Raw genomic sequence first — 15,128 nt, 5'->3', positions numbered from 1 at the left:
TATATATATATAATTTTTCTTTTTTTTTTTTAACGTCTGGGATGGAAACCTTTTCCCGCACGCAGAAGAAATCAGTGTTCTGAATAAAGGCCTGTGCTGAATTACCTGCAAAGACACGTACTGCAACAGTAACTTTAAAAAAAGCATATATTTAACATCATAAATAATTTAACTGCAGTATACACAGTTAAAAACAAATGCTTTTTCTAAATGACAAACATGTTTAACTGAAACAAGTGGAAATAGATTAGATACAAATAACAGTCATCGAATATCAGTAAAAAGCACAGAACCATTCGCAATCTTCTCTCGCGTAACCCCCAGATTCATCAGGCTCCGTTATGATTTAATGCCTGCAAGTAAGGGAGTTCACGCTCGGTTGGGTGTGTTAACCCGTAACAGAGCTTGATGAACCACCGCATAAAAGACTGACCTTCAGATTGAGAGCTGCTTTCCTCGTCCATTGTTTCTTCTTTCTTAGACAACATCTTGTTGAATATAATAACAGAACCAGCAGTCTCCCTTGTGGCTTTAGGCTGATGCAGAGTGGAGCTCTGCAGCTTCCTATCTTCATACACGGCATTTTCTAACCAAGGAAAGCATATCACTGCAAGGTACCAATGGGAACTGCGAATGCAGAAGTTGGCACCAAAATTAATTAATGGTATTGGCATGTTTATTAGGTTATATTTAGGTGATGAACACCATTATAAAATAAAGCAATGTTCAGAGAAATATTTCTATATTTCTATATTTCTATATTTGGTTCACTTTTAATGTCTGCATAGTAACCAAATGTTTGGGAGCGTTTTTAAATTATTGTAATCTTTTGTGATAAAATTGTAAACTGTACTAGGTACAAGTAAGTTGTTGATCTAGACTTTTCTATATTTTGTCATTGTTTTTCAACTAATTAATATATATATTTGAACTTTCTAAGCAAGTAATGAGTTTTTATTTATTTATTTTTTTATAGCCATTAACAGATTCCTACATATAATGGACTATCTATTCTGTAACCAGCAACGTAAGTTATGCTTACTTCTCATTAACTGGCACAAAGATGAAATCTTTTGTGAAGATGTCAACGTGGCGAGTCCAGGTTTTCACTCTCTGATGTCGTCGCTGTGCTGTCCTGTAAAGTTTAATATGTTTACATTTCACAATTAAGAGAGTTAAAGACACAAAATATGTGGATGGCCACTATACGCTGTGACAACGGAGTTGCACAAAAAAATGGAAGGCGTCAATACTTCAGTCCCAGGTCAATAAGCAATTTCTTCTCTTGGTCAGCCATTACTGCGATGCTTTTCAGTTGTAGCATGTGTTCAGCTGGTTGTGTTTAACTGGCTGTGTTCAGCTGTGGGATTGGAGTTGTGGTTTGCGGTTATATCGTGGGAGGGATTTTGTGGTATGTGCGGTTTGATTTCCTGTCTAAGCAATCCCTGTCAGTTTGCTTTTCTTTAGAAAAGCGCCTATTTCAGCCTTTCCTTTTTTTTATTCTAGGATCAGTTTTCTTGAGGTCATTTTTTTGTTGATTGTTCCACGCTGTCCGTTACAAAAGTGTGTTGCTTTGCTGTAGCTGCCTTTGACAGGTTAGGCGTTTAATCTAGTTGCAGAAGCATGGATGTGTCTCATATGCACAACATTAAGTGGCTGAGATGGGGGGGGGGGGGGAGAAAGGTTATGAATACATTTAATTATTTGGATAGCAATAATACACTAGACCAGTGTTTCCCAACTCCAGACCTCAGGGAACCCCAACAGGTCAGGTCTTAAGGATATCCCTGCTCCAGCACAGGTGGCTCAATTAAAATGACTGAGCCGCTGATTGACCCACCTGTGCTGGAGCAGGGATATCCTTAAAACCTGACCTGTTGGGGTTCCCTGAGGACTGGAGTTGGGAAACACTGCACTAGACAGACTGGTTTATTCACCTAGTGGGGCAAAGAAACATGTATGAGGTCTTTCATACCTGTATTTGTCAAAACGGTGCATTTTTCATGTACTTTACTTACAAAGGCGATGGAATGTTAAAACATGCATAATGTACAATGGACTTTAATACAGACTTACAATGCCATGAACAACCTTACTGTTCATTAAGATAGTCAAACAAGATGTAATTCTGCAATATTGCAATATTGATGATAGTTGCATATAAAACTTTTGTATATTTTTTTGTAAGCCCCTTTAGCAGAGTACAGTTTCTAACCACAGATAAAGCAAATACACTTCTCTTACACCTACCAAACTATTTATTTATAGAAAGAAAAACTAATTAAATTAGTTACAATAAATACTCCCAGTATTTAATCTTAAAGCTCTTAGCCCTCTCTCAGGAGGAGCTGCAATGCAAGATATCCAGCTTGTTGCATATGCTTCCAGCAACAAAAAGGTGTTGATTCGTGTATATCAAAACCTTGTACAAAACCATAAACAATATTTTAAAAAACATACTTACGAAATGCTCAGATTACTGTTACTTGTGTCAGTATCCTTTCTTGTCAGACACTTATAGAAAAAACTGCTAAAAATGTGAGATCTCTCTGCAAAAGGTTTTGGAAACTTCTCCAACAAAAGATACCTATGGCGACAGCAACGTAGCAAAAAGTATAGGTTACATTTCCATTTTATAATGAATACAAAGTTCTCTGCACCGGATTTTAAAATAACTCAACCATATCAATATGCACTGCAAGCATTTCTGCGCTGGAGTTTTGAAACTATTTCTAATCAATTATTTTAATATGGCTTTAGTTTACGATTGCTTTAGAATGAAGGTACTGAAAAAAAATGTCAAATGGAATTAAAAGCCAGCCTCTGCATCAAATGTAATATCAAAACAGCGTGGAAAACATATTCTATATTGAATGCACCGACTTAATCATTATCCTTTACCCCAACCCCCAATTTTGTCTTAATCAATCCACAATCTGTTAATACAATTTCCATCAAACTGCTTATCGCAGGACATAATCCAGCAAGAATTAGCTTTCCCTAATGTTTCTGTTGAACAAGGACCAGCTGGCATGTCAGTGATGATTAGCATGGGGCTGTAAATGAAAGCTATACCATGCTAGTACCCCACGGACTTCCACCTGTAACAGAAGAATCCAATATTATTTTTTAGTATGGCTGAAGGATATCAAGGGTTTTATTATTTACTGCATGCTTTTGTCTTCCACAACATTACTTGGGAAAGGTAATTACCATATACCTTTTTTTTCTACCATTTGTTTTAAACAAAATAACAATTACTCACTTGAGATAAAAGTCAATAATAACATCATTAAGAAATTCGCCGTGCTCCAGGCATTCCAGATCTTCATGTGTAACACCCAAACCTCGCTTTGTTGGGGGAGGAGGATACACTATTAATCTAAAAAGACGGAAAAAAAGAAGGGCTACTAAAATGGTGCATGGTCTGAAAGATCTTAAAATGTACTGCGTAGAAGAGAGTTTCAACCAAGTACAGGAGGAAAACATATTTCAGAGAAAGATAAATGCTAGATCAAGAGGTCATACTCTGAAGTTGGAGGGTGGCAGCTCAGGGAAAATGTATTTATTTAGAAAATGTATTACCAAGAAGTATCACATTGAGAGTTACCTCTCGTTTTCAAGTATGTCCTGGACATATAGTTAAAATGACAAATAATACATGGTTACAAACACAGTTACACAAGTGAACAGGGTATACATTATATACAAGACATACCATGCACAGTTAGAGATAATATATTTATACATATATTATAGGCATATGTAACAGTTACAGACCAAATTAAAATGTGAGACAGCTTTAGTTTTGAAACAACTTAGACTGGTGGCAGCTGTGAGAGTCTCTGGTAGATTGTTACAGTTGTGGGGTGCACGGTAAGAGAAGGAGGAGCGGCCGGATACTTTGCTGAACCTAGGGACACCGTCTTTTGTAGTCAGATCTCAGACGATAAGTGCTGCATGTGGTAGGGGTGAGGAGCTTGTTCATATAGATTGGTAGCTTGCCCAGAAAGTATTTGAAGGCAAGACAGGAAAGAAGAACTTTGTGCCTATACTCAAGTGATGACCAATCTAGTTCTATGAGCATTTCGCAATGATGTGTGCTGTAGTTGAATTGGAGAACAAAACGGCATATTGAATTGTAGTATATCAAGTTTTCTAAGGTGGGTTTGGGGTGCTGAGCCGTATACTATGTCCCCATAGTCAATAATTGGCATTAGCATCTGCTGTGCGATATGCTTTCTGACCAGCAGACTTAGGGAGGATTTGTTCCTGTAAAGTACACCTAGTTTGGCATAGGTTTTGGATGTCAGGGTATCAATGTGCATCCCGAATGTTAAATGGGAGTCAAACCATATGCCCAAGTATTTAAAACTAGTAACAGGAGTTAGGGTGATATTAGTGTTGGTTCTGATCTGGAGCTCAGTCATTGGAAGCTTTAGAAATTTAGCCTTGGTCTCATATACAATTGTTAGAGTCTTGTCAGTGTTTAAAAACAGTTTGTTTTGGGAAATCCAATTTTCAAGTCTCAAAAAGTCAGATTGAAGTGTGTTCAAGGTCGGAGAGACTATGGCTGTGTGCTTATTAGACTGAGTCCATAGAAGGCACGTCCGTGCTGAGCCGTGCGGACGCTCCGCACTGAGCCCCTGCATCCTCCATGAGGATGTCTTTAGAGGGGGCTGACGCGAGCGTCTGCAGGCGTGCTGAGGCGCTGGATTTTTCAGCCGACAGCCAAGCTGTTTTTCAGAGAGCTGTCGGCTGAAAACATCCAATCAGCGCGGAGCAGCGTCAACGTCACGGCGCCGTGACGTCGGTGCGTCGCGGGCGATTGGCCCAGCAACGTCACTGCCCCGCCTCCCTCAGTCTCCCCCCACCTCCCGATCGAGCCCGCTGGCTCGCCTGCATGGGCATGAAATCGCGCAGGTTTCATCAGGCGAGCCTCAGCGTCAGCGCGCCTCAGCCCTGCTACCCCCTCTATGGCCCCAGCCTAAGGCTACACTTCTAGTGCCGGAGACGGTCGCTGGAAAATCAAACAGAGATGACTTCCAGCGATCGCGACCAATCCGTCGCGCCATTTACTATAAGTGCACGCGACGGTGGCAATGAGTGATGAGGTGGAGTGAGGCGCCGGCAGCCCTAGACGTACTTCCCCCAGCAATCCCCCATCAGCCGCACTTCCCCCAGCAGCTCCGCACCAATCCCCCCCCCCCCCAGCAGCTCCGCACTGATCCCCCCCAGCAGCTCTGCACCGATCCCCCCCCCCCCAGCAGCTCCGCACCGATCCCCCCCCAGCAGCTCCGCACCGATCCTCCCCCAGCAGCTCCGCACCGATCCCCCCCCAGCAACTCCGCACCGATCCCCCCCAGCAACTCCGCACCGATCCCCCCCCAGCAACTCCGCACCGATCCCCCCCAGCAACTCCGCACCGATCCCCCCCAGCAACTCCGCACCGATCCCCCCCAGTAGCCCCGCACCGATCACCCCCCAGCAGCCCTGACCTCCCCCTCCCCCTGCAGCCATGACACCAGAGGTAGGGGGTGTGTGTGCTGCGTGTCGTGCGCAGTGCGCGATGGGTGCAGTAAAAAAAAATATATATATTCGGGGTCCATGCTCAAACCGCGTTATAGCGGATCGCGCTATAACGGGGTTGAGCTATATTACACGGCTGTTGATGGCTAGAAGTCTGGAATATATTGTTGTTAACCTTCCAGAAGTTAGCTCTGGTTTGATGTATTCTGGTGAAGAATGCCAGAGAAATATTGTGCTTTTGCATATCGTGTTTGCCTTGTGCAAATATTCCGCAGGCATCTGTAATGATTAAGATCCTTGGTAGTGCCAGTTACTTTGTAGCCACAAGGCATCCCTGAAGTGGTAGAGTGCTATAAGGTCAGTTTAACCCACGGAAGGGGAAATACTTTTCATTGGGAAAAAATGCTTGGGATAGTCAGAAGGTGAACCTAAATTTTAAAGAAAGCCAAGATCAAATGGTGTCCGAGGTTTTACAGCAGAAGGGAAAATGGGCCGACCAGATGGGCAGAGTGGTTCTTATCTGCCGTCAAATTGTAGTTTTCTAAGAGTATGTACGGTGGTAATTAGTTTGTACTGTATATTTTTGCTCAATGTATAAAGTAAAACAATTAGATATATATAGATATATATGTGTAGAGGTATCGGTACTGTGTTAGCAGAGCTTTAATAATGAAAAATGAATGTGTGTGTGTGTGTATTGATCTACACTCCCAACCACACACACACCTACACACACACCTACACACACACACACACACACACACACACACACACACACACACACACACACACACACACACACACACCTTTTGTAAAGCGCTGTATACACTGTGGGCTCTTTACCAATTTATATTTACATGCATACATATACACACACACACGCTTACATCATCACTAACATTCAGGGACTATTTAACACCTAAAGTCATAAATTAAACACTACACAGGAGGGGGGAGGGATAAGCTCTAGTCACATTCCAAGGTGCACTTTTTTGAGTAAACCCCTTGCTTGCTTCATTCATTGTAACAATCGCCGGAAGAACAGATCAGTGTATCTCGAATGCTCGCACAAATAAAAGCATTTAGTTAGCCACAGAACGGTATACAGGCATACCCCGCATTAACGAACGCAATGGGACCGGAGCATGTATGTACAGCGAAAATGTACTTAAAGTGAAGGCCTCCCTTTTTCCCCACTTATCGATGCATGAACTGTACTGCAATCGTCCTATACGTGCATAACTGATGTAAATAACGCATGTGTAACAGGCTCTATAGTCTCCCGGCTTGCGCACAGCTTTGGTACAGGTAGGGAGACGGTATTGCTGTTCAGGACGTGCTGACAGGCGCATGCGTGAGCTGCCGTTGAGCGATATGTACTTACTCGCGACTGTACTTAAAGTGAGTGTCCTTAAACCGGGGTATGCCTGTAGTGTATTCATTTTTGATTATTAAAGCTCGGCGAACACAGTACTGACACACACACACACACACACACACACACACACACACACACACACACACACACACACACACACACACACACACACACACACACACACACACACCAATCTAACCATAAGTGGAAGGGTATTGAATCTTGTGCAAGGACTTTTTACGCTGTGAAAGAAGCACGATATTCTTCTCGTGACACTTATTCTTTCCTTCCTCTAGCAGAAAGCACTGTTTTGAATCCCCAATTAAGAATATCAATTTGGTTATTTACGGTGCAGTCTCACGTAGCTCACAAAAACACTTATACAAATAACTGGCTTACTCACTAATAAAATATTGCACTCAACAAAATGTTAGTGTTTTAGTTTTCAACTATAGCAGTGGTGCGCAAACTGGGGGGCGTGAGACTGAGTGCAGAAGGGCGCGGGGTTTACAGAGGCCCCGTGCACTTCCCGAAGGCACTTAAATTAAGTGGCACTCAGGGGCTAGTGACGAAGCTCCGTTCAGGGCGTAAGACGTAGTGACGTCATTTCAGGTGGTGTGCCAGGCTGTGTATCGAAGCTGCTGCTGCTGCTGCTGCTGCTGCTGGGTTGTATCTGGCTGAATTTGAGCACCGCCGTGTGCATGATTGTTTCTAAGTGCCATCTATTGCTACATTTGGGTACAATAATATTGTTATAACAGCTGTCTGCAACATACTAATGTCCTTGGACACGCAACATTTTTATAGTCCTCCGTTTGGGTAGTCAATTTGGAGAGTAATTTACCTACTGATTCCATGGTGGTACTATGCAATAGCAGTTGTGGTATCATTGGGTCAGCAGCACAGAATGAATCCACTTACCTCTCACCATTCATTGCTCTGTGTATTACACCTAATGCAGGACACTGTTCACTCTATCTACTAGTACTGGTATTTATTGTATTCCAAGTAGATTAGAGTAAAATTATACAGTGATGCTAGAACTGTGCTATGATAGTCATGGCTTTTATATATAGTTAGGCTGCCTGATACCAACAGAACAATACCAGTTTAATATCAGCAAATCTATGGTGAGTAATTAGGTATGCTGTGCTGCTGACCAATTGTCCATTTACCCACTGCAATGCCACATATTCATGGCAAACAACTAGGTATGTTAGGGTATTGACACATTATAAATTTACCCATTGCATTACCAGGACACAGCAAACTCTTCTGAGAGTTATCTGATATCAGCTAAACTTGCATCACCTTACAGCAAGATACATTACACCCATCGTCGTGGGATTGTTATATATAATAGATCACATGACAATTATAACCCGAGATGGGTATGTGTTTAAAGCACAGTTTATTCACAGAACCCTCCTGCTATATGGAGTTTTTAATAAATACAACACACACAACATATTTTGATGACAAATTGATTTTGCATCATTATATTAATTATGGCGTAAATAAATGTTAAGTTTTAACAGCCTAGGTGTGCACCACTAATGTGCTTCTTGCTAGAGATAGGTTTTCAACATAATCCTCTCTCTGTTTTGAAAATACATTTCAATCCAGCACATAGGTAGCAACCGGTATCTACTTTGTTACTTTAGGCAAAATCAGATTTACATATACCCACTATTTACACTTATTAGTGAGCGATATACTCTTTATTGGTGTTGCGATTTAAAAATACATGTCTGACACCTTAAAGACTAAGTGATCTAGATTCAACATTAAACATACAGTTAGGGTTGCCAGGTGGCTTGTCCAAAAATACTGGACAGAATGGTGAAAAATGCGGCGCGCTCAAAACGTAATTTTTTCTAAATTTTACTCCACGTATGCACAAATTTGCACCATTTCATATTCTATTTCGTAAAAAATTCTGGGGAGGGGTTTGGGGATTGAGCTCCCTCCCAGCATTTTTTACGAAATAGAATATTAAATAGAGAAATTTGTGCATACGTGGAGTTAAATTTTGAAAACAATGACAACGGTCAGATAATTTATAAATAATATACCTACAGTCATACATGGCGAGCTATACTGATCTTAATGTTTCTCTCCCACTACTTCCAAGATTGTTGCAACCCTCCTCATCCCACCCACCCCCCTCATACTCCTCCTCTCACACCAGCACCCTCTCCTCCTCCCTCACCTTGCAGACTGTATGAAGCTGTAAGGAAATTACATTTCCCAGCATGCATATAGCGGAGCTGTGCATACTCCTTAATGACGTGGAGCCTTCCCATTGGTCAGTCTTCTCTTGGCTTGGGGGGGGGGGGGGGTGGGGATGGAGATTATGCCGCCCATTGCCCTGGTTACCAGACGCTGCAGCCTGCAGGAGACACGCGGCCGCTTCTGAAGCGGAGGTAGGAGCTGCACCCGGCCACTCTTCACTCGCGCTGCCCGTTTAGAGAGGGAGAATACCGGACACATACATGTCCGGCATTACCTCATTTTTTTACCGGACAGAGGGACAAATTACCAGGCTGTCTGGGTTCAAAACCAGACACCTGGCAACCTTACGTACAGTAGTACGGTCATTAGTTCATTTACTCCTATGTGGGGTTGCACCATTGAAGTACGTCCGAGGACAAGAGTGAGCTAGTAAATACAGTGGCATGTTTAACAGGTTACAGGTAACTGAACACTTTTTTTTTTTTTTTTTTTTTAACTCCAATGTTTTATGGTAAAGAAAAAAAAGTTTGAGGGTTTTTACAATCTTTACCTAATGCAGTTTGGGGACATGACGGAGTCCTAAAAAACTAGAGGCTAAACAATTGTGTTCATGGTTTGTATTGTAATTATGAAGCCATCATTAGTATATATGTCTTTATTTATATAGCGTCATCCAGGTACATAGCGCTTCACAGCAGTAATACACGTGTCACAATAATATAACACATAATGGGAATACGTGCTTCAGACATAAAAGTAACAATAGAAAAGGAAGTTCCTGCCCTGAAGAGCTTACAATCCAAGTCAAACAATTAAAAATAAATATGCTTCAAATTAGCAGATCCAGAGAAAATAAATATTAATTTCTATTTTAAACCGGATGCAAATAAATAAAACTATTACTATAGAGTTGATTGAATTTCCTAAGGAAGCCGATTACACTGGTAAGTTGTTTAGATTTCTGTTTCGCTGTGCGGGAATGTCCCTTTAAGGGGAAGAGCCTCTTACAAAGAACCGGAAATAAAGGAATTGGCGTGTTCAATAAAATGTAAGTGTTTGTCAACATGTTTAAAGAAATGAGACAAAAGAATGTTTAAATATTTTTTTTCAACTGGTGTCTCCTTAGTAACCAAATGTTTTGGAGTGTTTTTATGATATTCAGCTAATGTCGCTTGTGACTGATGTTTTTGCTAATGATGGCAGTATAATTAGTTTAAAGATACCCAGGAAAAACAATAATAACCAACATTTGAATTACACCTGAATAGAAAAACAATTAATTGAAATATATATACACACATATACATATAAGCTTATGCTAGCTGTTAAAAGCTGTGTTAAACAGCATGGGAATCAGATGCAAAGCCAGAGAAAACACACACACACACACACACACACACACACACACACACACACACACACACACACACACACACACACACACACACACACACACACACACACACACACACACACACACACACACACACACACACACACACACACACACACTTCAATCTTTACTTAAGAAGCTAATTATTTTGGTGTTATTTATAAAAAATGTAAAAGCAAGAATTGTTGTTTGTTTTGATCAGTGGGGACTGAATTCTTGGGCTTCATCCAGTTTGGCTGTTCTCAATGATCCTATAAGTAATAGAGATCAATTAAAAAAACTAGGACTATGCCACACTGAAAAGCCTGTAATTAATCAATTTCTTGCATCTGAAATAAGCAATGTTAATTTTCTGTAGAAGGATTTACCACTAATAATTTAGTTAATTAGCTGCATTGAAGGTAAAGCCATACTGACACGTAATCCACTGCTGTGAAAATGTGCCGAGTGACATCTAGGTTTCACCTTCAGGAAGTACATTTGGAAAGTCAAAGCAGCAAATCAGTGCGGCTCATTTATTTTGGTGAGGAGGGCAATTTCTTAACTTGGAGGCTCTCGGGAGGGAAGTGGGGGAGGGATGTGGGGGATGGAAGGGGGGGAGGGTACCAGGGAGTTCAACCCGGTTGCTCCAATTTACAGGGATACCTCAGTAGCCACTAAACCAATGCCATAATTTCCCAGATAAGAATACTTGTGTGGGAGGTCAATATGGCCACCAGGTCTGTAATTGCAAAAGAAGGGGGGGGAAAAAGAAAGAAAAAAAAAATTCAACATCAGAAAGTTGTTAAGTACGATTACGTTGTGGATTTCTATTGGCAACCACTGGAGGCGATATTTGTATTTGAAGGAAACTACAAAAATTTTTAAGTTAATTTCACCAGCAATTGGGTGTCGCTGGAGGTGGGAGTATGATAATCTCTGTGAGACTCGCCAGACATTTCATTGGGGGGGGAGCAGCATGTGGAAATTATTACTTTCATAAAAGTAAACTTAATAGTCTTTAGGGCTCACAACATGTTCTGGTTCTCTCATCTAGATTACAATTTCCCACCGAATAACTATTGTTGATGTCTTGGATAGGAACTATGGGTGTTCTGTTTAAACTATAATTAAGCAGAAGAGAGTTTTAGTGATAGATTTGATTTAGCCCAGAACAGGATGTTTCTTGAACATCCCCCTTTCTTGCAACGTATTTATATATATATATATATATATATATATATATATATATATATATATATATATATATATATATATATATATATATATATATATATATATATATATATATATATATATATGGCCAATTGTAACTTCATGCACACTTACGCTATGCCCAAAGTGTTATGTATTTATATTTGATAACATGCATGTTGGGTTTCAGTGTGAAGAGGATTGACACATTAAAACCAACAGTTTTGTAAGAATGAACCTGCACATTGTAGGCTTTAGAAGAGATATTCTGTAGAGACAGTCACATCCGTGATTATGTTTAATTTTGTATTCTCATTGCTTGCAGGACATATTTTTTGGTGATGATTTGGATTTAGTTTAACATTGTTTGGACCGAGTCTGAAAGGGGCAATGCCATATAGGACCAAGGTAAACCAAGAGCATGTTTAAGTTTTCAACCACCAAAATGTAAACTACTTGAGTGTTATTGAATATTTCTACAGAAGACAATTATATTAATAAATCACAATTTTAAAAGGGTTATATGTATTAAAAAGCATGTAAAATAGTGCTTTTCAGTGAAACCATGCAGAACTGAGGTCTACACAGTGAGAAACTAGGGGAAAAAGTATGCTTATCTTTGGTATCATTTTGTGTGTGCAACTGCTCATTCTGTGTTTTTACGAATAAGTGCTAATTTAGATAGAGAATAGATTCAAGCATGGTTTACTCCTTTTCTATAACCATTGTATGCATTCATGTATACTTCTTGCACATGGACACAGCTAAAATAGAAATATGTGTATTTTCCCAGAACACTAAGCAACACTGGACTGAGTACATTTTAAATAACAGGCACATTTGGCAAAATTCCTATAGATCCAGACTACCTGAGTAAGCTGAAAGTGAAAATCAAGTTTGAATAAAAGTATGTAAATGTGACAGTAGAATTGCTGTTTGAGCCATAAATCCTCATACATACTTTAGAGGACAGCCACTGCTTTGCATTTCCTTCCATCCATTATCTGGCATGGGTACCAGAGAAACAGAAAACCCCTCACTGTTGTGTCTCTGTAAAAGAGTATAAGTAGGTGCAGTACGTTTCATCTTTGAAACCTAAAAAAATAATAATAATAAAGTGCTGGTTCCAGATTACATGAGTAAAACGTGCAGAGTACAGATACACTAATTTGAGTTTTTAGGACTATTGATCATAGCCAGAACTAAGGAAGGTAGGAATAGAATCTGCAGTTAAGAAGAAGCCTATCCCAATCATACAGTCAAGTGGAAGGCTATGGTTTATTTCTATTATTTGAGAATTCCTTATGTACAAAAGGAAAAAAAATAATACTAAGGCACGAGAAACCATTAGAAGGAAAAACAAGAAGCAAGATAAAAGTTACTTACCAAAACTCTCAAGTTACTATTACATGACAGTGAAAGTAGCACAGAGTAACAATCCTGGCTAGTTTTATTTAATATTTAAAATAGTAAATACAACTCCTTGTTTAGTCTTTCAGAAGTGTGTCAGGATATAAGATTAATAAAACCTATTAAATGCAATGGGTTAAATGTGGAACATTGAACTACAAGCTACAGCAACACTTGACTCCCTTTTCTGGGTCAAAACAATGCATTATACAAACAGCCCATAAGTGTTTTGCTACCTGTGTACTAAAGCTGTGTGTGTCATTAATGCCAGCGCAATAAGACAAACCATAAATAGTTTAAGACGATCAAAAGAAACAGTTCTCTTGCTAAACCTACAGAAGCAGTGTCACAGTGACAGGTCTTTAAAAAACAACTCAGTTTTTTTTTTAATTCACTACCTGAAATCCGTATGGTTTTTTTATTGCCTGATAATTAGGCATACAGAACCATTGGATAAATCCTGTGTTCAATCTCTGGCTAAGCTCTTCCCATTTAATTCAAGCGAGTTCATTTATCTGCACTCACCATGTGTTGAGTTCCAAAAGGAATTATGTCATACACTGAACATACATCATAGTGGTCCATACCAGCATCATTTACAAAAAAAACTCAATCCTTGTCGTATTGATGTGAATGAACCAAAATATCTATAAATGCAACGGTTAAAGCTCTTTACCTGTGGTAAAATTTCTGGGAGAGCCTGTGTGCTTTTTGGTTGCTGCTGCAGTTTTTCAAATTCAGAAAAGCAATTTGCCATAAATGAGCTTTCCGTATGGGGCACATTCTTCAACATAGGATAAGCCTTCTCCCAGGACATGTCATCTCCAAGAACAGGCGAGCTGTTCTTGCTCACTTCTTTCATTATCTCACTTAGCTGGTCTTGCTCTTCTTTTGTAGGAGTGTCACATAGCTCAAGAAATATGAACTCATTGGATCTAGCTGTAGGACCAAAATATGGGAGAAAAATGTAGCAAGGAAGCACAATGTTAAGGTGATCTGATCTGCACCAGAAATCATAAAATGTAGTTAATTATTTGATAATAGTCTCTTCAATGCTATTACCATACAACTTAAGATCTTCACGACTAAATAACCTAATTAAATAGGGAAGGCTACATGTTTTTTGTTTCACAGGTGAGATGTTATTTATAATATACAAAAAGGGTAAGTAGAATATAATTGAGCTTAAAGATGGCTATGAGTTTGCTAGCCAAAGTTTAAAAACGTGCATAGCACAATAGAAATAATACTAAAGTAGCTGTGCAGTTGTGTTTAAAGAGGTTAAAGTACAAAGCAAACCAATTGTGACTTTTCATAGGTATATGCTGTATTTATAAACATACAAACTAACCATGTTTAAATGTTCTTATATCCTTTTTCTTTTCTATAAACTAACAATTTGGAAACAATATATGTGCACAGTAGAAATCTTGACATTTTTAGACAAACAAAAAGCAACCTTTTAACATTAAAAAAAAATATATATGTATTAATATATATAAAATATTGTATACGCCGTCTTTATAGTGATGTCGTTAATGTTTACCCAATTAAATATGTTATACTGTATATGTATACAAATGTATGTAATCTAAAAGTAACACCCTTTTTTTGTTCTGTATCCCATCCCCCACTTTTCTTAAAGAAAATTCAAATAAAGAACAAGTTTATAAAAAAAAAAAAAAATATTAAGTCATCCATTGTTTAATGCCAATACTATGTGAGTCAATTAATATTTTAGCCATCTTTAAATACATTTTTAAAAAATGCCTGATAATGGCATCTAACTAACACATGGTAATCCTTTAAAACAAATACAGTATATAATTATTATCCGTACTTTAAATTTTGGTGGATTTAAAAAAACAAAGCAGTAATACCCCCTACTCACAGGATGGAAACCAGGACGGTCCTCTAGAGTTGAACCATGCTATTTTCAGCTCTTGTGACTCTCCCGGGTTACAGAGATACCTTCCGGTGAAGTTAAAC

At 39.3% G+C, this 15,128-nt stretch overlaps 1 protein-coding gene across 5 annotated transcripts in view; it reads right to left on the bottom strand.

The window, feature by feature from the left end:
• SENP7 (SUMO specific peptidase 7) overlaps positions 1-15,128 on the bottom strand; it is a 71,494-nt gene that overhangs the window by 12,636 nt on the left and 43,730 nt on the right. For 4 of the 5 annotated variants that reach the window (XM_075590122.1, XM_075590125.1, XM_075590126.1 and 1 more), the window contains 6 exons: positions 13,816-14,078; positions 12,691-12,824; positions 3,266-3,382; positions 2,465-2,587; positions 1,043-1,135; positions 434-627 (listed from right to left, as the gene is read on the bottom strand). In XM_075590122.1, coding sequence (XP_075446237.1) covers positions 434-627; positions 1,043-1,135; positions 2,465-2,587; positions 3,266-3,382; positions 12,691-12,824; positions 13,816-14,078 — 924 coding nt within the window. The remainder of the gene's footprint in view (positions 1-433; positions 628-1,042; positions 1,136-2,464; positions 2,588-3,265; positions 3,383-12,690; positions 12,825-13,815; positions 14,079-15,128) is intronic. The other variant, XM_075590124.1, reaches the window with a different exon arrangement.

Source organism: Ascaphus truei, chromosome 3 (genome assembly GCF_040206685.1).
Source record: "Ascaphus truei isolate aAscTru1 chromosome 3, aAscTru1.hap1, whole genome shotgun sequence".
Lineage (NCBI taxonomy): Eukaryota > Metazoa > Chordata > Amphibia > Anura > Ascaphidae > Ascaphus > Ascaphus truei.
The sequence above is the reverse complement of the archived record's forward strand: the minus strand, read 5'-3'. Positions and strand labels throughout refer to the sequence as shown.